The following is a 21121-nucleotide window of genomic DNA, read 5'->3' on the forward strand; positions in this document are numbered from 1 at the left end:
TTAAAATAAAATCCAGCAGTAGTTTTGATGACAGCTGGGATTCACCTTAAATCATGAATAGTTGTATATTCTGCAATCTGGCAAAATAGGTTCTGATACTTTTTCATAACTATAAAAAACACACAGAAATCTTTCTTTTTAAAAACAGCAATTATAATAATCTATATCCAACTATTCTAATGCAGCCAACTTCTGAGAAAATTTTATGGTGTCTATAAAGTCAGCCACCATATTCTTTAGGCAGAATAAGGAGATTGTTTCATGATTGGTCAGGATGACTTCTGCAGTGTGTACATCAGTGACAAATGTACACAGTAATTGACCAAAATGCCTTTACAGGATACAATTCATTTATAATCTTAATCCATCTGAAGTTTTATGCTTAAGAAGCACTGTACTTTCTGCCTATGACTGCTGGCCATACATATTCTGCAAAATCATCTATAAGAGCAGGCCACTTTCTTTCTTTATTATAGATAGACATATCACCTATGTCTAAAATCATTGTTCTAAAATCTAGCAGAAGGTTCCAGTGTCCCTTGGGATTGATCTCATGTGATGGCCTAATAAAAATTTGTTCCAAAGATCTAAAAATTTAACCCTTTCAGATAGAATAAATAGATGTCAGAAATTCACTATTCTAGCTGCCCTTCCACATGGAGTGGTAATCTGGGTTATGCAGAGCAACACTTGTTTTTCATAATACTTTTCCACCAACAGGTGGCACTAATATTTCCCCTTAATTTAATAGTTCTCTGGTAGTAAACGGTGTGTGACATTTAGAACTTATCTTTTGCACTTTTTGAGTTGAAAAGTAGCTGATTTTAAGAGTGTCTCGGGCAAAAAACAAAAAAACAAAAAACAAAAAAGCATGCAGCATTTCTGATCAAGTCTTTAGCTTATTTTCTTTCTCTTAGATTACCGGCTCATAGGTCTAGTCTCTCTTATTCCTAGTCTAAACACCTTGATTGGTCTTCTAACAAAACAAGATGACTAGAAGTCATGAAAATACAAAATCCATTTGTTGAGGCTCCTTTCCTTGCGGGGGAAGGACAACACTAATTGTTGACTTCCTGGGCTGGAGAAGGGAACTCAATTTTGAACAAATTTACTAAATATTTATTGCAGAGCTACTCCATGCAGGGTACTGTTCTGTATTTTCTCTGTGAGGCAATATATAGAACTCTAAGACCTAGATCCTCCTCTCAGAGCTTATACTCTAATTGAGATAAAACAAGCACACAAAGTAAATGTGAGACCTATAATAATTTCCAATGTACAGTACATGTATAGGATGATATTATCAAAAGAACGAGTAAAATGCTATGAAAGTTTAGAGGAGGTAAAGAATCATTCATTCATTCATTCAATATTTATAAATATTTATAAATATTTATTGAACATCCTGTATGTCAATGTTCTTGGCATAGAGAATACAGTGTTGGTCAAGACACATAAGATTTCTGCCTTTAGGGACGGCCTCTCTGAGGAGGTGCCATTTGAGCTGAGGCCTAAATATAGAATAAGAAGCCAGAGTAGTTTTGCATGCAGAAGGACTATCTAGTGCAAAAGCTCCAAGATAGAAACTGGTTGAAAGTTTCAGAGAAAGGAGAAGGCCTGGGTGGCTGGAGGGTAGCGGCAGGGAGAGGAATGGCAGAAGATGTGTGTAGAGGTGGGTAGAAGACACGGATCATATGGAGATTTGTAGACCTCCATGAGGAGCTGAATTTGTGACTTTCGGGAAGGCTTAGTGGAAGAAGTGGAACCTGAGTTGGGACTAGTTGAAGAATGGGTAGAATTCGGCTGGCAGGAGGGGAAAGAGGGCAAACCAGGTTGAGGGTTTTGGAAGTGCTCATTCAAATGCTTCCATGACCCATCCACAGTGCCTGAGTTGCAGAGCAGTCAGGGTTGCTGCATCACTGAGGATGATGATGACGATGATGATGATGACAATGACAGTGATAATAGTGAGGAGAGTGCCAGTACTTAATAAGTGTTTACCTTGTGCCAGGCACTGTGATAAGCACCTTACCGTGGATCATCTCATCACTCATCACAGCTGCCATTTGAGACTGGTGCAGTTATTACCTCCATTTCAGAGACGAGAACAGAGAGGCACAGAGAGCCTAAGTAACTAGTGGTGTGAGTGGTTTGCTGAAGTGCGACGTATCATTTTTCTGTTCTGAAAATAAGAAACAGCAAATGAGCTAGAACTTGTTTGTCAGAAGCCAGAACACCAGTGTTTGCCTCTCTCCCTGGAAGACAGCAGAGAGAGGCAAAGCTTACCAAACGAGTGACAAGGAACTGCATGCCCCAGGCTTTATGGGGTCAGGCCTTTTTTAATGTGTTGCTAAACCTCCTAGTTCCATCAGTCAAACAAGGGTTCTGTGAAGGGAAACCCAGGTTTGTTCCCACAACTCTCTTTGAGAAGGATAGCATGCTGAGAGGAGCTGCACGGCTCATGAGGGAAGCACGAGGCTCCTTGAGACAAGCCGACTTCCACTGAAGTCGTTGTCTGTCACTGTTGGTTGGTCATGCATATGACATTCTGATTTCAGTTTCTTCATGTGCAAAATATGGGTGATGGTACCTACCTTATGGGGATGTTGGGAGGATTCAATGGGATGGTGCAAAATGCTTGGTGGCAACAACAGTAGCCACCATTTACCTGTGCTTACTCCTTGCAGAGTGCCTGGTAAAAAGGAAGTGCTTAAGTAATAGAGCAATTTGTATTTTCTGTTATTAATATTATTATTTCTTAGCTCATCTAGCCTCTTCTATTGCTCTGTGGTATGCCCATGCTGTGGAAATCATCACTTTTTTTTTCTTTTCTCCAGCCAGTCTCAAAGCCCTTCACCTCCAAATGTTTCCCTGTTCTCCATCCTCTCTTCATGCTGAGCCCTAAATCATCAATTCTGCCATCTCCTGACACCAAACCATCAATGCCCCTACACTAATTTGCAAACATTTTAAATCCATCTGGTTCCATGCCAGTGTACTCTCTCAAAAGAAAAAAAAAAAAATTCCAATGCTCAAAATTTTAGCTTTTAGTTAAGAAATAAAAGAAAGTTTATCTAATTTATTTTTAAGCCTTAATTTAGAGTATGATCTCAATATTACCAGGCGATCAGAAGGGATGAATGCCAAAACCACTGGGTCTTCCACAGAGTCAAAAGATGGTGTAATTTTGTAAAATGGAGGAAATATGTATTTTGAATGGGATTAAAAAACCTCTTACTCACTTCCCTTTCCTTCCTGAAGAGAGTACTGAGATCATTAAGCGACAGTTTATGATTGACTCAGCATTGCTCACTGGAATGTTAATCATTAAGCGAGCTCTAAAAGTGGTGCCTTAAGGACTGTTTTGGTGGGTATGGCCAGGCACTAGCAGCCATGTGCATGTGGAGTCTGGGAAAGCAGACCCTGAGACTGACGAGAATGGTGCCGTATTCATAGTACATAGTTCCTTTGGGGCTGTCTGATCATTGACTAAATATTCGATGATATTAAGAAATCATTGTTCATGATTTTAGATGTAGTAATTGTAGTTGCATTTTAAAAAATAATTCTTTGAAAGATATATATTGGAGTTTGAATTGGAGAAATGATATGAGTGGTAGGTACGTGGCGGTTCCTTATATTCTTCTCTCTATTTTTGTATGATTTTGAAATTTTTCATCATAAAAAAGATCTTTTAGGTTCATGTTCCTCAGCAAGGGTTGAGCAGCCAGTCTCCGAGCAGGAGTGGGTGAGCTTTAGTGCACAGACCAGGTGCTGTTCAGGTCAGTTAGGCTCATGCAAAGATCCCAGGTGAGCTTTCCATGGTGTCCCAGGAGTGCCTTTGTGTCACAGATTGGTGAACACGTGGCCCATGTCTGATGAATATAGAATGAGTAAACGAAAGCGAAAAGGCCCCAAATGCTGATCCTTCTCTTTTTGTCTTTTCAGTGGAGCCCAGGGGGAATATGCAGGGCTGGCTACTATCCGAGCTTACTTAGAAGGGAGAGGAGAGGGACACAGAACGGTGAGTATGGACAGGTGGTGCTTGCTCAGCATTGTGTGGCAGCTGGTCTAGCTCCCAGTGTCCCTTTCATTTTGTGGGACGCTTTCTCCAACCCTTTTTGAAAGCAGCTGCCAGAACATATGATCAAGAAACAAATTTCTGTGAACTGGCCATTATGATCCTTGCCTCTAAGATACTTCACTGGGAAAACATTTGGAGATAAAAGCCTTTTGCTCTAACCCTGTCTGTAAAATTCAACCAGTTGGCTGTGGAGCTGCTTTCCCAGGGGACAAGAGGTGGGAAGGGGGGCAGGAATGTTGCCGTTCCAAGCCTCCTTTCCTTGGCTCAGCCCTGGCCCTAGGCCTGGGCAAAGGGCAGAGACCGAACTTCGATTCTTCTGTAACTCCTACTGTGCCTAAGCACAGTTCTTGTCATATGTTTGCTCAAAAAATATTTATTGAGTCAATAAATGCCCTGTTAAATGTCTGTCAGCTCTAAGCAACAAAAGAAGATGTGGAGTTGAGTTCATGGTTCTTCATTGTTTGCTTTGTGTCTGAGAATCTTAGTCTCTGGGGTCCAAACTGCTCTTGGGGGCCATTGTAGGGACCAACAGGTGCTAATGGGTTTGACAGGACCCCACAGATCCCCAGAGACAGTGCCCTTAGCATTTGAGCTGACATAGACCTCAAATTGTGGCTGAAGGTATCTGTGTTCCTGGGGCCTTCATTTTGGTGATGACCAGCACTAAGCTAGAACTTCCCTGAGCTTGGAGGTGGGGTTCTTAGAGGGAGCAGTTGGTGGGAGTCAGGAGCAGGACAACAGTGTCTGCCCACCCAGGGGGCGTTAGAGAAGAGGATGCTGGGTGGTTCTGGCTGCCCGAGTGAGTGGGGTGCAGTGGCCCAATCTCAGTCCATTCTTGTTTTTATCAAAACTGGGATTGTTTATGGCTAGTCGCCTAGATTTTGCAATGAGAGAATCTAAAAACTGTTTCACTTACCTTTCAAAAAAAAGAGGTGGGGGAGAGCATTTTCTCTTTCATTCCCTTGTTTACTCATGTGTTTTCCCAGGCCTTTGTCGTGGTTGGGGAAAACAATTGATTTTCAAAGACCTTTGAAAAACAAGACATTCACTAATTTAAGAAACTACTGAATACTGGCCACATACAAGGCACCATCTATGCCAGTCCAGAGGCAGTCCCTGACATTCCAACTTGGTTACTTTTCACTTCGGTTTTCTAAGGGAGGGTTAGTTTAGAACTATATAATTGATTTTTGGAGTACAGAGTCTCAGCACTGTCAGAGATGCATATGGAAAATGTCGAAGCTCCAGTGAAAGAATAGCAGATGACTGACATTAAAAGTTCCTTCTTCTGTTTCCCTCCTTGGCCTCCATGTACTGAGGTAGCCTTTGGAGCTCCTCGTCATCACACTCTTTAACCACTAGCTGTCTGGGCATCCTGGGAAGGCATCCTTCCATCCTGTGTGGCCAGCTCCATGTGCCACCTTCCCTCCCCCTTATGGAGAGGCCTCTAAGATCCACATTGTAGTGCTCATGGTAGACTAGCAAAGAGCTAATAACAAAGGGCCAGCTAACCTAGGTTCCATCCACTCTGTGGTGCTTCCCACCCCTCATTGTTTCCCAGTTCTCCAGTCTGACACCCAGAAGCATCCATGAATGTTAAGGAGTTGGGGACCAAACCAGAAAGGTCAAGGAGAAGGGATGAGAGACCTTTTGATTGGGCCTGTGACTCTGAGATTCTTTCTGGCTCCTTTTCCCTCTAGGTTTTTTAGTCCTGGCATCTCTCCCCGTCCCCTTGTGTGTGACGTTTCTTCTGGCACCATTGTCCACACTACTATCACTGAAGTGTTGTGAGACGCTATTTCATTCTCAAGGATACAGGGGAGCTGGACACTGCATTTTAGGGAGAGGAGATGGAGGGAAGGCAGGGAAGGCCACCCAGTCCCTGAGCTGGTAGAAATACGCAAATCTTAAGTTTGGAAACGTTGGCATTCTTTCTAGATTAAAGATTTTTAATTAAAGCCAACTTTTTTAGTTAGAGAAGAAGAAAATGACATATTATTCAAATAATCAGGGAGGATTTTTCCACGTCAGAGAAGTCTGAGACAGCTGCTTCTGCACAATAGACTCTAATAGAATCCAGTAAAATATACGCTTTTTTGAAAAGAAGTGTGAGGACATCGTGTGCTACAGAGCCACCCGGGTTCCTGATGGTTCTGTTGTTTCCAGCTGTTTTTGGAAGTTATTTTCACTTTGCCTTTAGGTTAAATTTCAGAGGTTCCTAAAATGCAACTGCCAAGTTCTTGATTTACCAGTTTAATTTGAGAGGATACATTCTTATGTAGCAGTTACCATGGGTCAGGCACTGTCTTACACACTTTATAGTAACTCAGTTTGCTAGTCAAAAATGAACTCAGGTTTGCTGATCGAAGACTGAGTTTCCTATGTAAAGGGAAAGCACTGACCAAAAATCCTTCAAAAAACAACCCCCCAAAACCTGTATGTATTTTTCCTTCCCAAATGCCCAAGTCAAAGTAATGGCCTTTGGCTGTTCGTTTTTTACCAGCAGTAAGAAATGGATTTCTCTTACAAAGGAACATTCTTCCTGAATCCTTCGAGGATGAGCTGTGTTGGGTCTATGCCAGGCACACTGGGGAGCTAGAAAATCACGGCATCCCTAAATGAGCATAAATGCACCAAAATAGATTAGTTTTAGATAAAGCATCAAATCTGCGTGCTGGTTTTTCCATGTCCCTTATAACACCACAACTCTAAAGTATAGAAAAAGTAACATTAAAAAAAATAACTAACGTTTCCTAAATCTATATAGAAAGCCAGAAATGTCTGACAGTAACATATAAATGAATCATTGACAGAACCACTGAAACTGTTTTTTCTTTCCACTACTACTTTTTATATAGGAATGTGTATTAGTTTCCAGTAGCTGCTATAACTAACACAAACTTAGTGGCTTAAAATAATGCAAATTTATTTTCTCACAGTTAATGGTGGGAGGCCAAAAGTCTAAGGTTGATTTCACTTGGCCAAAGTCAAGGTGTTGGCAGGGCTGGGTTTTTTTCTCAAGGATCCAGGAGCGAATCTCTTTCTTTGCCTTCTTTTCTACTTTCTGGAGGCCTCCTGCATTCCTTGGCTCATGGCCCCTGCCCACCATCACTCCAAACTCTTGTTCAGTTCAGTCATCACATCTCCTACTTCCCTTAGTCAGATCTCCCTCTGCCTCCCTCTGATGAGAACACTTGTGAATACATTTAGGGTCCTATCTATAATCCAGATTTCAAGATCCCATCTCAAGATCCTTAATCCCTCATCTCAAAATCCTTAACTTAATCACACCAGCAAAGTCCCTTTTGCCACATAAGATAACAGATTCTAGGGATAAGGATGTGGACATCTTTGGGGGCGCATTATTCATTTTTAGCTTGAATGTTTTTTGTTTCAGCAGAATTTCCCTGCTGTGAATTCTTAACTTAGGCCTTTAACAAGTACTTTGTATTCATTTCTAACATTCACCTTTCGCTTCTTTAATCATTTTGTCCAAAGGGATCCTTTTTTCCAAAGATCCTTTGATAGAGTAAAAATACCTAGTAAGAAAGGACAAGTGACCCTAGCTTTGGGCCTGAGAAATTAAAGAAAAAAATTCTTTAATTTTTTTAATTAAAAAGTGGGAGGCAAAACAAGAAAAAGGATTTGAGGACAACGCAGCATGACCAGCATGAGACCAGCAGCCATTCCAAAGAGGCACACACTTGCTGTCAGCAGAAGAATGACAAAGTAATTTCGTGCGTGCCTACGGTTTACAGTTCTCTTTTTGTACACATGTATTTTTACTAAGTAGATGACTTTGATGACTTTGCTGTTTTTGAGGAAATAGCTGTAAGCTAAGTTTTCCCTTTGTAAGCCCATTTTATAATGCTCATTCCTTTCTCTTCAAGGGGTTAGAGTATTGGTTCTGGGATAAAAAAAAAAAGAAAGAAAGAAAGAAAGGATTATTTTCAGGGTGATCATTGCTTCTCGTTGTTTTTTGTCAGGAAAACTCTGATGCACTTTCTTGTAGTGGGGCATTATCAGATCTACCAGAGCATCTGTGTTTGCCTGTGTTCATATGATTTGGAGGGAGGAAATGAAAATGATTTAAATCTGGGAATTCTAACATTGCACCCACTGTCCACCTTCCATAAAGAATTCAGTACATCTTTAAGCTCTAGTGTAAGCTCTAGCTCTTGAGATACTTTCTCTTGATCTCTTCAGCTTGCAGCAAAACCTTATTCTGAGTTCCTACAGCGCCTGTGGGCGCTAGACATTCATCTATACACATGCCAGAGTTGTCAATGAATGAGTTCTATGCGCACAGAGCAGAGATTGACCATTTTTGTGCTTAGTTAACGATTGTCGTGGGAACTAAGGATTCACTGCACAGAATAAACATCCAACAAATGGTGACATAATTGGTGTCCTGGCACTGGGAGGCCTCAGCATTATGTCTGCCATTATTGTCTCTTCTGGATCTCAGATCCAAGCAGAGTTCTGATGCCGTGATTTGAGCATTTGAGTCTTAAAGTTGAAATTTCAATCTCATGTTCTTATAAGATGCTTTCTGCTAATTATAACTGAGACGAGGTTAGAATAAGCCCAGGCTTATTTTTGATGTGCTGGGTTAGGCAAGGAGAGTACTCATGTTCTGAGTCTTTAGGGAACGATGTTTGGGGATTCAAACTTCTCTTTTGGACATTGTTTTGCAATATAGTAATAATGAAATTGTAGCAGATTTCAAGGTCAATTTTATTTTATTTATTTATTTTATTTTTTATTTATTTATTTTTTCCTCTTTTTAATTACTCCCACCCCCACTTCCACCCCGACCTATGGATGCTGCGGTCTCCCCTTAAGAACTGGATCTCTGAAGGCGGGGCTTCTCCCCCCACGTGCTCATGGTGCGCACCCAGTGGGCCTGGCACACCCTGGGTATGGTCCGTGGCTCCACCTGGGGCGCAAAGCCAGAACCTTCTGCGTGTAAAGCAGACATGCTAACCTCTACACTATGGAGCCACGCCCACTAGTGGTCAGTTTTAATAAAAGATGCGGAGCCTATTTAGTATTTGCTCGAAACATATTGTAGGTCTTTATTGTCATTATGAAGAGCCTGGTGATTATTTTCTTCTCCTTCCTTTCTTCCTTCCTTTCATTCCATTCCTAAGGTTTGCCTCATCCCGAAATCAGCTCATGGGACCAATCCCGCAAGTGCCCACATGGCAGGCATGAAGATTCAGCCCGTGGAGGTGGATAAATGCGGAAATATTGACATAGCTCACCTCAAGGCCATGGTACTTGTCTTATGCTTAACAGAAGAGAGATGTCTGGGTTGGGAAGAGGTGGTGGGGTCAGGGACTGGATGGTTTATATCAATGTTATATTCTTTTGCATTCTAATTAAAGGACTGCAATTCCTCCTCTGAATGGATCTGGGGCAAATGGCGTAAAATCAGAAAACCTAACTATCCACATAAAAACAATAAAAAGCAACAGTCACATTTTTGGTCCAGAATAAAGCTGACCATAGTCTACTTTACCACTTCCTTCGCCAACAGGGAGAAGGTTCTTTAAATTGAAATCCCATTCTCTAATTCATGCATGTGTAAGAAAGTGAATGAATTATTCATGGTGGTAGTAAGGATATTTCTTGCAAGATCTGCCTATTCCTGCCCACCATCCCTCCTTCCCCCATTAATAATCAAACTGCGGTCACAGTTTTTCTCAATCTTTGTGTTGGAAACTAAAACATAAATGTAGATTTTGCAAATGTCTTGGCCACCCCAGCCATTACTTGCTGAATTTCAGGCAGCGTTCCACCTTCCTTCCTGAAACACCGACCCCCACTCCCAACCTCCCAACCTCCAGGAAGAGGTTGCCTAGCAACCATATCTGCTTTCCACTGGTGGACTGGAGGCTGCATCTTAAGAGGGAAGGAAATCAGTTGAATAGCAATGTGATTTTGTCAGGGTTATTAGGCATGGAGTCTGAGAACTTCAAGTAACTGCTTTCAAGGGAAGTGGAAAATACACAACTACTCATCACTCTCATCCATCCCGACTCTTCAATCCCCCCACAAAGTTTTTACCAACAAATATTCTGGGCCAGTAGTTGTAATTATTAAGTCTCTCCAATATAGGTTATGACCTTAATTTTTTTTTACATTTCTTCACAAGCCTGCTTGGACTTGCTGGTCAAAAAAACAGAAATGTGCCCTTTATATATGTTTGCCTTCTGTCAAAAGAAAAAACGAGGGAGATTTTAAAAAATCAGAACAGGAACACTCCTTATGGGAATTCCAATTTCAACAGAAAGAGGGGGAAAGGAAAGAAGGGTAGATATGGCAAAATGAGCAGAGAGAGATTAACTATGAGAATAGATACGTCTGGAACCAAAAAGATCCGAAATAATTGCTGAGATGACTTAAACCGAAGGAAAACAGCTTTAGAGAGAGCCCAAAATATCCAAAAATCTCTGAATAAGTCTTGTTGGTCTTGACAATGGAGACCTAGCCTGAAGGGATCTTATTACTGTTTTGGAATGACCGATGAAGGGAATAATGGCTGTGGATCTTTTATTGTTGTCATCATACTTTGAGACAGTTTCAGACATGAAAAGACCAAGGCTTCATCTCTCTTAATCCTTTAATATAAACAGCAAGGGTTTGACTAAGAAAGTAATGTTCTCCCTTTGTCTCCCTCTGCCCTTTTCTACACTACAGGTAGATAAACACAAGGAGAACCTGGCAGCAATCATGATTACGTACCCATCCACCAATGGATTGTTTGAAGAGAACATCAGCGACGTATGTGACCTGATCCACCAACATGGAGGCCAGGTCTACCTAGATGGGGCAAATATGAATGCTCAGGTGGGCAACATGAGAAGGGCTCCCTGAGAAAACCGTTAAGAGAAATTTTTTTCCTCTTACTTCTTGACAGTTGTCTTAAAGCATGACATCGAATTCAGAACAGAGGCTGACTTTCCTTATAGGCAATTTCAAACAAAGTACCCCAATTTCACTGAGATTATAGATCCTAGATGAAGTGATGGGAGATGCTGGGGAAGAAGCAAAAAGGTTGAAAGGAAGTAGAGAAGGAGCTGAATGTCTTTAGCTTGCCAGAGGGTACTGTCCCTCTGGGGGTGCAACAGGCAAAAAGTCTACTTGACTCCATTCCTTAGGGAATTCAGACCCAAATTCTGGCCACTTGTGAATGTTGGTCTCCCACGGCCTCGGACAAGCCATTAACCTGGCTTCAGCTTCATCGGTGTGCAACAGCTGAATAGTTCTGTCTCTGAAGGGCTGATCCTGATTAATTGTTGGGGATGGGCTAGGGGTTCCTCAGCACCCCTGAGGAAGTGCTGTAGGGAGCCACTGGAGCAGAGGAGTATCATCATGTCTTTCAGGGTCTTCTTAACTTCTTGGTCATTGTTTGTTGTTTGTTTCACTATTTCAGACTCTTTCTGCTCTTTTTTGCTTTCTGTCTGATTCCCTTTGTAAGTGTGGTTTAGGGATTGCCTATTGCTTCAGTAACATAAATGCTTTCTTTATCATTGGCCACATTCAAAATCAGCCCGAAAGTGGCAGGGATGCCTGTTGTGTTGTGGTTGGCATCAGCATGGTCTCAGGAAAACTGTCGGCCTCCCTTCCTCTCCCCGGGCTCAGCGTTCTCTTGGGCCACCCTCCAGCCAACTCTGTTGGGGTGCCCAGAGGGGCCCTTTGTTAAAGTGCATGATACCCAAAGCCAGCCATGCTGGGGGAAGCAGGACTGCTGGGGTGAAAGTTGCCTGTTTCAAAAGCAAGGAGTACATCCTTTTTTGTGCTAGGGGTGCTTCCTCTCCTCCCTCTTGGGGCGAATAATTAGAAGTGGACTATATATTTGAATCTGTATTTTAAAATTGAAGTTAAGCTATATGGTTGATTGCTGTTTCCACAGAAACCACAAGCCTTGCTGCCTATGGAATGCCAGGCTTTGCCTGCAGAACTCAACCAGTGTTGGGGACATGTCTGTGAACCATTCTGCCTGCCTTTCCTCTGAGGGGAAAGGCTGCAGCAAACAGCATGGCCGCCTCTCCAGAGCACCTTTTCAAGCTCTTGACTTTTGCGTTTTGCTCTTTCCCTCTGTGGTAGGTGGGAATTTGTCGTCCTGGAGATTTTGGGTCTGATGTCTCACACCTAAATCTTCACAAGACCTTCTGCATTCCCCACGGAGGAGGTGGCCCTGGCATGGGGCCCATCGGAGTGTGAGTTCTGCACCGCTGATTTCAGAATGGCTTTGGAGAATGAAACAATATCCCCAAACTTGTTATTCTTCCCATCGAGGTTTTCAGGTGTCAGGCATACTTCATATGCAGTATGTCTGTAGGAGCCGGGGGAGGAGCAGTGAAAGGGGTGCTTTTAGGGTATGTCCAAAGAGGAGCATAGTTAGTGTTTATTAACCACAGTTTTGATTGGCCACAGTAAGCTCCCATTCAGGCACAGACAGGGCAGGTTTATTAACAGAATAACGAAGAGAGGGGCGGCTTTCCTGGAATGTTATAAATCAGAACTGAAATATTAACACTTGGAAGCACCTTTCAGACTTTAACTTAGACTTCCAAGCAGGTTTTCTTTCTTTCTTTCTTTTTAAAACCGGCCGTTGGTTATATTGAAAGTGAATTATCTAACGACAACAACAACAAAAATAACTCACAGTAGAAGAGCAGCCGCCAGGACCTGTGGGGCAGGGGGCATAGGGAGAGGCTGGTAAAATAAACTTTCAGCTATAAGATGAATAATGTCTGAGGATCTAATGTATAGATAGTACGGTGACTATAGTTCATCACATTGTATATTGTAATTGAAATTTGCTAAGAGAGTAGAACACATTCTTACCCCACCCCACAAAAATGAATTGGATGTAAAGTGTTATTGCAGCCTGAATTCTTATTGCACCTGACTAAAGCAATACCTTGTAGTTGTCGATAACTTTTTATGTTGTGAAATTGAATCGTCTTATGAAAATGATGCTGAGCAGCCATTTCTTGAGCTTCCAAAAATGTGCCCAATGGGCCAGTCTTTGGGGTTGCTGGAATCCCTTTTGCTTTTTTCTACTTTTCTTTTTGATTATGACTATTTATTGTAAGTGGAGGAGCCCCAGTGCCTCAGCTGTGAAGGTGGGGTGGATGATGGTCACATACTGGTCTCAATGAGTAGCCCATAGACTTCTCAGTGGCACCCTTTTATACCCCTTAGATGCCTCAGGAAAGTGTGGGGCATGGAGCTGGGAGGGAGGGGACACAGGACTGGGATGCCCCCACATCCTAGTGAGCCCATGGCTCTGCATGCTAGTCCATGGCCGCCTGCCTCTGTCAAATCCCTCGCTACAGTTCTTGGGCGAGCCACTGGGATGCTGATGGCTAGTGAGCCATGCTTCCAGGGAAGGAGGAAGGAAGGAACACTTCCTGAACATCTGCCTCTTAGCAGGTGTCAGGTCCCTTCCACTGTCAGACTTCCTCTACTAAGAATAGAGCTTCCTGAGAGGGCCCAGGACTTGCCTGTTTGGTTGGAGTTGATCTTTTTACATCTTTCGAATTTGTACTTAAAAAAATACAGGAAGAAGCATCTTGCCCCTTTTCTGCCCAGTCATCCCATAATTTCAGTAAAGCCAGATGAGGATGCCTGGCCTGTGGGTACCGTCAGCGCGGCCCCGTGGGGCTCCAGTTCCATCTTGCCCATTTCATGGGCTTACATTAAGGTGAGGCCTGTGAATGTGTATTAGGCGGGTGGGGAATCGATGTGTGGGTGGGGGACTGCAGACTTCCTTCTTAACGTAAAGTTGAAAAAAATCCATGATCTGAGATGTGGTTAGTGAAGATCGCTGATGACTTGGGATCAAGAAACCTTCCTGCCGAGATCAGCTAAAAGTCATTTCATCTCATCTTCATTATGCTATTTCTTTTGGGTTCTCATAGTGCATTTAACATCAGAGAAATTAACACACTAGATATATTTTTTCAGACAGAGGTAAGTTCTATGAGTCATATGGATGTTCTGGCCACGTCATTTGGTTTCCTGTAGGATTTGTATGGTCCCTTGCAAGTGAAAAACAGTGTGTATACTAATTTTTACACTCCGTTGAGATCCTGGGATAAATTTTAGGAATACATCTCACTTCCCTTTATGTTTCTTGGGACTGGAGGAAAGGTAGCAGCAATTTGCTTATGTTGTGGGTTCCCAAAGTTCTTTGCGCTTTATGGCCTGTGGAACTGTACTGTCGCAGGTAATTAGACTTTGTCAGAGAGCAGGCTTCCTTCCTTTGTGTTTCTCCAAAAAAAACACCAGGCCAGAGTTTATACAGCTCTCATTCAGTCTGGCCTGCCTGCCACTTGGGCTGATAGGACTGCGCATTGCACAGGAATACTTGCTCATCTGCTATTAGAGCAGCTTTCCCAACTGGCTCCCCTCCTTAAAGGAAGGGTATCTTTTGGTGAAATAAAACCTCAGAACTCAGCTATGCATGCCATGCCGGATGACTCTCTAGGGCTGGCTGCTACTCTTGAATAGTGTGGCGTTTATGATTCTTAAGGAAAACTTTCTGGGTAGTCGAAATAACAATTCTCAGAGACTACTAAAACCTGTTTTTGAAAACGACACTCAAGTTGTTCTGCAAATAGTAACAACAAAAACAATAATAATAAAAGTCTACTTCTTTGCAAACAGAATCTAATTCCCAGCGTCCTTTTGGTCCCTTGGTCCTGTAAACCTCGGTTATTTGTTATGGACGTATTTGCGTTAAAGATGGTTTCCTACATATAAAAAATAAATGCCCCAAGGCTAGTTTGGCCATATGCCAGGAACACCAGACAGAGCCTCGATTTAAAAATAAAATAAAGTAGGGATTAGGCTACCCCTTTGGCTTTGGTCCCTCTCTTTATTTCAGGCCATTGTTAGTTATCACCTGGACTCTAGAACTACCTGTCCTCTCCCTGCCTCAGTCCACCTCGGACACTCTCTAAGGAATTGCTAGATTTTTCCCTAAGGTCCTCAAATTTTCCCCTTGCTTCCCTTTGCCATCACTGCTGGGTCTTACTAGCCTGCATAGAATTCTTAGGGAATTTTTCCAAAATGCACATGCCCAAGTCCCATCTCAGGAAGAATCAAATTTAGCATACGTGGGGTAGGGTTTGAGCCATCCAGCTGCTTCATAACTCTGAAGCACGAGTCAAGAGCCAGTGGCTGGCTGAACCGAGTCCAAGTTCCTAGCAAAGGTTTGAGGATTTCAAGAGGTAGTCACAATTCACCAGATGTGACAGTAACTCTCACACTGCAGCTATGTGCCTTCCCTTCCACAGCTTGGTTTTTGCCATCCTTCTCATCTGGAGTGCCTTCCCCTTTCTCTTTGTCTAAATTCTACCGATTTTTAAGTTTCCACTCAAGTTCTAACTCTTATTTTAGGAGCCCTTCTTTGACCAGCCTGGCAAGTATGTCTTCTCCTTACTGTTGTTTTCTTTAATGCTGTCTAATGTGCTTTACATTAGTTATGTATTTAATGCATATCAAATCTCCAATGTACATGTTGTATTCTGGGAAGAAAATCGGCAATAAAAATTGGTGCAATCTTGACTTTAAGTTCTTTGCTGGTGATGATGTTCACACCAGATAATCACAGGGAATTAGGAATCACCAAGAAAGGAGAAGATTGAGTATGGCAGTTGTTAAACATAAATGACTTTGACTATGGACAGTTGGAAGACGAACCACACAGAACTGATTCGGGGGGCGGGGGGGGGGTTGGTCAAGATCCCATGGGATTCTTGGCAATTATCAAGACGTCTCAAATTCATATTAAAGGAAAATTCCCCCAAATGAGTATAACCTAAAAACAATTCTTTTTCCTTTTTAGATGACACAATAGTCAGCAGTCAGTTTTGCTCTGCTATGAGCTTTGTTACTACAATAAGAATGTAAAATGACTGTTCAGAAGAGAAAACCAAAATTTATTTCAGGCCAAGAGAGGACTGACAGATGTCCTTGTTAGGGTTTTCCACTCATCTGCAATTTATAGAGTGATGGTGGGCTGACTTCCTCTGTGGAGGGATTTCTCTGGAGGTGTCTTTGGTTAGTGTCTCTCTGGTTTATCTGTTCCATGATTGATGGCTCCTTTCCCCTCTGTTGCAGATGATGGGAGCCAATGGCCTAAAACAAGCCACGGAAATTGCTATATTAAATGCCAACTACATGGCCAAGCGATTGGAAAAACACTACAGAGTCCTTTTCCGGGGTGCAAGAGGCAAGTATTAACTTTAGTCTACCCTCGCCTTGGTTTTTTTTCTTGGCCAAACCAAGTTGGACCTAGTAGATGTTTTCTGTCGTGGGCGGGAAACTTGTGTTTCTTAGCATATACCAGAGAAAAGCACAGAGTTATTGGAAATAACTTCAATTTAGTGAACAATTCAGGGGTATCAGTATTTGCAAGGCCCTGCGATGAACTTAGTCTACACAGCTCAGGTTAAGAAGGAGCCCACACCGCCGAGAGATGTATACATAAATACTACGAGCTTATTATTACCACAAAGTGCTATGGGAGTGCCCCGAAAGAGAAGAGTAATTCAGACTGGGCAGAGGCATGATGGGATAGTTGGGAGAGCCTTAAGGAAGGAGCCACTGAGTTGAGCCTGGAAGGAAGAGTAGCAGAAGCCCAGTAAACAGAATTATAGGAGGAAGCCGTAGAAAAAGGAGATGTCTGGGTGTCAGGAGTGTTGGGCGGGTTGAAGCACGGTGGGATAGGATGAGAGAGAGCAGATGAGAATGAGGCCGGAGAGGTAGCATTGGGCCTTGAAGGTCTTGGAAGGCTCTGGACTTTACACTTGAGCCTGAAAGATTTTTGAGCAGAGGAAAGACAGGATTAAGAGAATATGAAAATTATTAAAACAGTGGCAGGGGATGAACATGCTGCTAGAATTAGAATCAGTAGGACTTAATTTCTTATGAGTTGAGTGTGAAAGGAAATTTTAGGGATGCCTCTTAGGCTAGTTATAGAGCGAATAATAGATGGAGGAGCAAAGTTACCTTGGAAGTGATGGGAGGCGAGGAAAGCAGATGGACATGCAGAGATTTAGCTATGGTCACAGAATCTGAGAGCAGACTCTTGGAAATGGTGAGACCAAGGAAAGAATATTGAAAACCAGAGCTAAACCCCTCAAGTAGATGGCTATGTTAAGTGGGATGCAGAAGAAGGGGTGCTGGTGATGGGGGACTCCATTCTGGAGGTGGCTTTAGAGCCCCCACAGCACTGGTCACAGCACCTCTCCCCAGAAGCCCCTGTTTGTCCTTACTGCCTTTGTTCTGACCCCATCTCCCCGCTGGAGCCTCCCTTTCTGGGTGGAGAGAACTACCCCTCCTCTTGGCTTGCCCCCACCCTCCACCCCTTCCCACCCTGAGGCTTTCTCTGTCAACCCTGAACTCCTGCAGGGTGGGGACTGTGCCTGCTGCAGTTCTCGAGCTCCCATACCTGGCATCACGCCTGGCACTGTATGAGTGATCAACAAACTGCTTGTGTGTTGCCCAACAGGGAGAAACAGGCTAGAGTACGTGGCTGGTCTTATGATAGGAGTCTTAAAAAGCATCTTTGCCTTTAACAGTCAGGAAACCTTTGGCCACCGCTGAAAGCAGTTAGGGCAAAAAGGTGAGGCTGATGCCAGATGGAAACAGGCTTAGAAGTGGACTCGGGTTAGGGAGAAGAAGAGGAGGCATTCGTCGTTTAAGGGAGTTTGGTAGTGAAGGGAGTGGGAGCTACTTCAGTAGGATGCAATTTTGTTTTGTTTCTAAATAAGGAAACATGATTTTAAGCTGGCAGGGAAACGGCTGTGGAGACTGGAGAGTGAAGCTACAATAGAGGGAATAATAGACGGAGGAACAAAGTCACCCTGAAGGCGATGGGAGGGGATGGAGCTAAGAGCCAGGTAGACAATGCAACGTATTGCATGTGGGCACAGAACCCTAGAGTAGGGACAGAGAGGACTTGGAGCAGAGGGACAGCAGTCAGCATGCAGCCTGCCCAGACCTCGGGGGCCCCAGCAACGAAGCCCCTTTTTTTCTGCTCTCGGTTTCCCAGCCCAGGCGGAGTGTACATCTACCACGTCTGCATCTGTGATCTTTCGTTTAAAGACTGGTCTTGCCTTATAAATATGTATCCAAAAGGGTGTTTCTGAAGTTTGAAAATAGAAAAAACTAAATAACCAGCAGCTCTGGGTAGGAATGCTCCCCAGAGAGTAGGAAAGAAAGTTGCGAGCAATATGTCTCTAAGCAACACAATAAAATGCTTCTGAAGTGGGAATTAAAGAAGCAGCAAGAGCTGCTAATTAATTCAAGTATAGCTCCTGCGCTGTGAAATGTATCCTGCTTCTGTAGTGGCCTTCAGGACCAGCTTAAGTATTTGTTTGCTGTGGTTATAGAAGTAATGTATAGATGCTCAAAATGGAAAATTTGGAAAATAGAAAAGTCTGAGGCAGAAAATGTGAATGATCCATGGTTCCGTCAAGCAGACGTAGTAACCACTAGAAACATTTTACTGTAATCCCTTTCATCTTACTTTTAGGCAGTTGAGATCATATTACACAGTTTATATCCTATTTTTTTAACTTTATCTAATATTGTGATCATGTTCCCATGTCATTAAATGTTCTTTGAAACTGGATACATCCATTCTATTGTATGGATATACCGTGATTTAAGCAATTCTATTGGGTCTCCTCCCTACCGAGCTGTTTGCATTTGTAACAATACTGCAATGAATATTCTTTATTTAGATATTTTTTAAAAAACATCTCTGGTTAGAATTGTAGAAGAGACATTATTATCTTAGAGGATACAAATTCATTTAAGCTCTTGATACATATGGCGTAGTTGTCTTCCTAGAGAGTTTGTACTAATTTATTGCACACTGTTAGCATATGAGAGTGACTATCATGGCAGGGCCTAGTGAGCATGAAAAAGCAACACAAACCAAAACTAAAATATCTTGGCCAGTTCGATGAGTGAAAAATGATATTTTTGCTTTAATTTACAAGATTTTTGGTTTTTTTCTCTAACAACTTTTTTTATATATATTGAAAGCTTCCTAAAGATAAACTCTGGCAACTTCATTGTGATAGAATTCACATGCCGTACAAATTACCCATTTAAAACGTACAATTCAGTGATTTTCAGTATGTGCACAGAGTTGCACGATGTAAAGTTTAGTTCTTTAAAGCAAGAATGAATGTGATGTGGGGAAGCGGGCAGCATTCTGGGAGAGAAGGAAGTGAACAAGCCAGTGTGCCTTAGTGCCTGCCAGGCTGCCAGGTGCTTAGCATTTAAATGACAGCTTTGGGCAGAGCCGGGACCAGTCCTAGGGGATTTGCAGCTCAGAAAGATAGATGACATTTCCATTTGTTTTGACATTTTACCCCAGAATTAAATAATGAATACTATTTCTCATCCTAAGCAGAAATAGATCAGTGATTATAGACTTTATTAACCAATCCCAAAGTTCATGAAACCAAAAATTGTCTCATGTTTGGTCTGGTAAACACATTCATTATATAATTTGAGGCTTAGCATTTTAAGGCCTAGAAAAGAATTATCACTGTACCTCCCGAGGGCCCCAAATAGAAATGTTTTTAAACGCATTGTATTCCAAAATGGTAATGGCAATATTTTAAGACTGTTATTCATCTTAATCCTATTTACTAGCTCTAAATAAGACTTTGGAATTGTGGATGACTATGAGGCAATAATTTTAATGAATTCCAGGCTTCCCTTTATGGGCCATTTCTCTGAGAGATTTGAAAATACCAGCTAAACTGTTGAGGCTTACGGTTTTGCTAAGCGAGGAAGTGACGGGCAAGAATTGAGATGGGGGAGCCGCACTAGTATTTATTCTGCTAGACTAGGAAAGAAAGGAATTACTTTAGGTAAAATACATTTTTCAAGGAGGAACTTAAAAAATTCACAGATGTCTTCTCTTGTGGGGGGAGGCTAAGCTCACTTTTTGCTCTAAATGCAGTTCCTGTCAGTGGAGTAGACAACTTTGTTAGTATCTCAATGTTTTATTTATGTTTTAAATTCTTAAATGCCTGTCCCTTTTTGACCTTGGATAAACCTAACTCTGGAAATTCCTGAGAAGGGGTTTCCTCGTGGCCTTTATGGGCGGACATGGGTGTCAGGCTGGGCCCTCACATCCCGGCAGGGCGGTGACCCCCTGAGGCCAGGGGCCCTGTTTACCTGACCTCAATCCCAGTCAGGAGTTTCAACTCTTGTTAGTTGTGGTCCCTGGATTGCAACTGAAGAGGTTGACTGAGTGTTGTCGATTGCCCGTCCAAGCCCGTGAGGTCCATTTATTTCTATGCAGCCACTCTGAGGATGCGGGATAAGTAAGGTCTGGACCCTGCTTTCAAGGGGAGTTTTGAGAAGTCTTATTTTTCCATAGCGTGTTCCCATGTCATCTTCAGCCTCGGAAGAGAATTAACATCGGAGGGTGGGGGGTGTTCCAAGCAGAGAGCCAAGCCACCTGTATTTTGCTTTTTCACCATCCTACCCTGTCTCTTCCTTGCTCCCTTGACTTGGCATATTTTCAGATTCTGTTGTAGTCACGGTTCGACCCAGTGGAAACAACTACTCAGTAAAAATTAAAACTTGCACTGGTCAGTTTATACAATTTCTACTTCAGAGTGCCCTGACTCACCATATGCCATAGAAGGTTGTGTATCTTTTTGTATATCTTTTCTCCTTAAAAACTGCAAACAAAGATGAACAACTTGGGATCTGGCCTTCAACAGCCACCAAGTTTAAATTTCACCCCTTTCAGCGGTCAAGTAAGAGAGAGAGAGGGCTCGAACGAGCAGTGCTGAAATTCCACTAGTTTCCATTCGAACGCATTAGAATATGGATTTAGAAAATAACATCTGAACCTCATTTGAAAATGGAGCTCTTCCCAAACCACTTGGTTGTGGTAGGGGCCTCTGCAGATGAAGTCCTGGTATTAGCCGCGTTGGGCTGGGCTGGGCTTGATGGGGCCTTAAGACTCTGCTC

General features: G+C 42.6%; 1 protein-coding gene across 2 annotated transcripts in view; it reads left to right on the forward strand.

Annotated features, from left to right (window-relative positions):
* The window catches only part of GLDC (glycine decarboxylase), a 72363-nt gene that overhangs the window by 43950 nt on the left and 7292 nt on the right, over positions 1–21121 (forward strand). For both annotated transcript variants that reach the window (XM_039880222.1, XM_039880309.1), the window contains exons 16-21: positions 3949–4024; positions 9238–9363; positions 10790–10939; positions 12200–12312; positions 13664–13805; positions 16229–16340. In XM_039880222.1, the coding sequence (XP_039736156.1) occupies positions 3949–4024; positions 9238–9363; positions 10790–10939; positions 12200–12312; positions 13664–13805; positions 16229–16340 (719 nt within the window). The remainder of the gene's footprint in view (positions 1–3948; positions 4025–9237; positions 9364–10789; positions 10940–12199; positions 12313–13663; positions 13806–16228; positions 16341–21121) is intronic.

The sequence above is a fragment of the Pteropus medius genome, unplaced genomic scaffold, assembly GCF_902729225.1.
Source record: "Pteropus medius unplaced genomic scaffold, Ma_sr-lr_union100, whole genome shotgun sequence".
NCBI lineage: Eukaryota > Metazoa > Chordata > Mammalia > Chiroptera > Pteropodidae > Pteropus > Pteropus medius.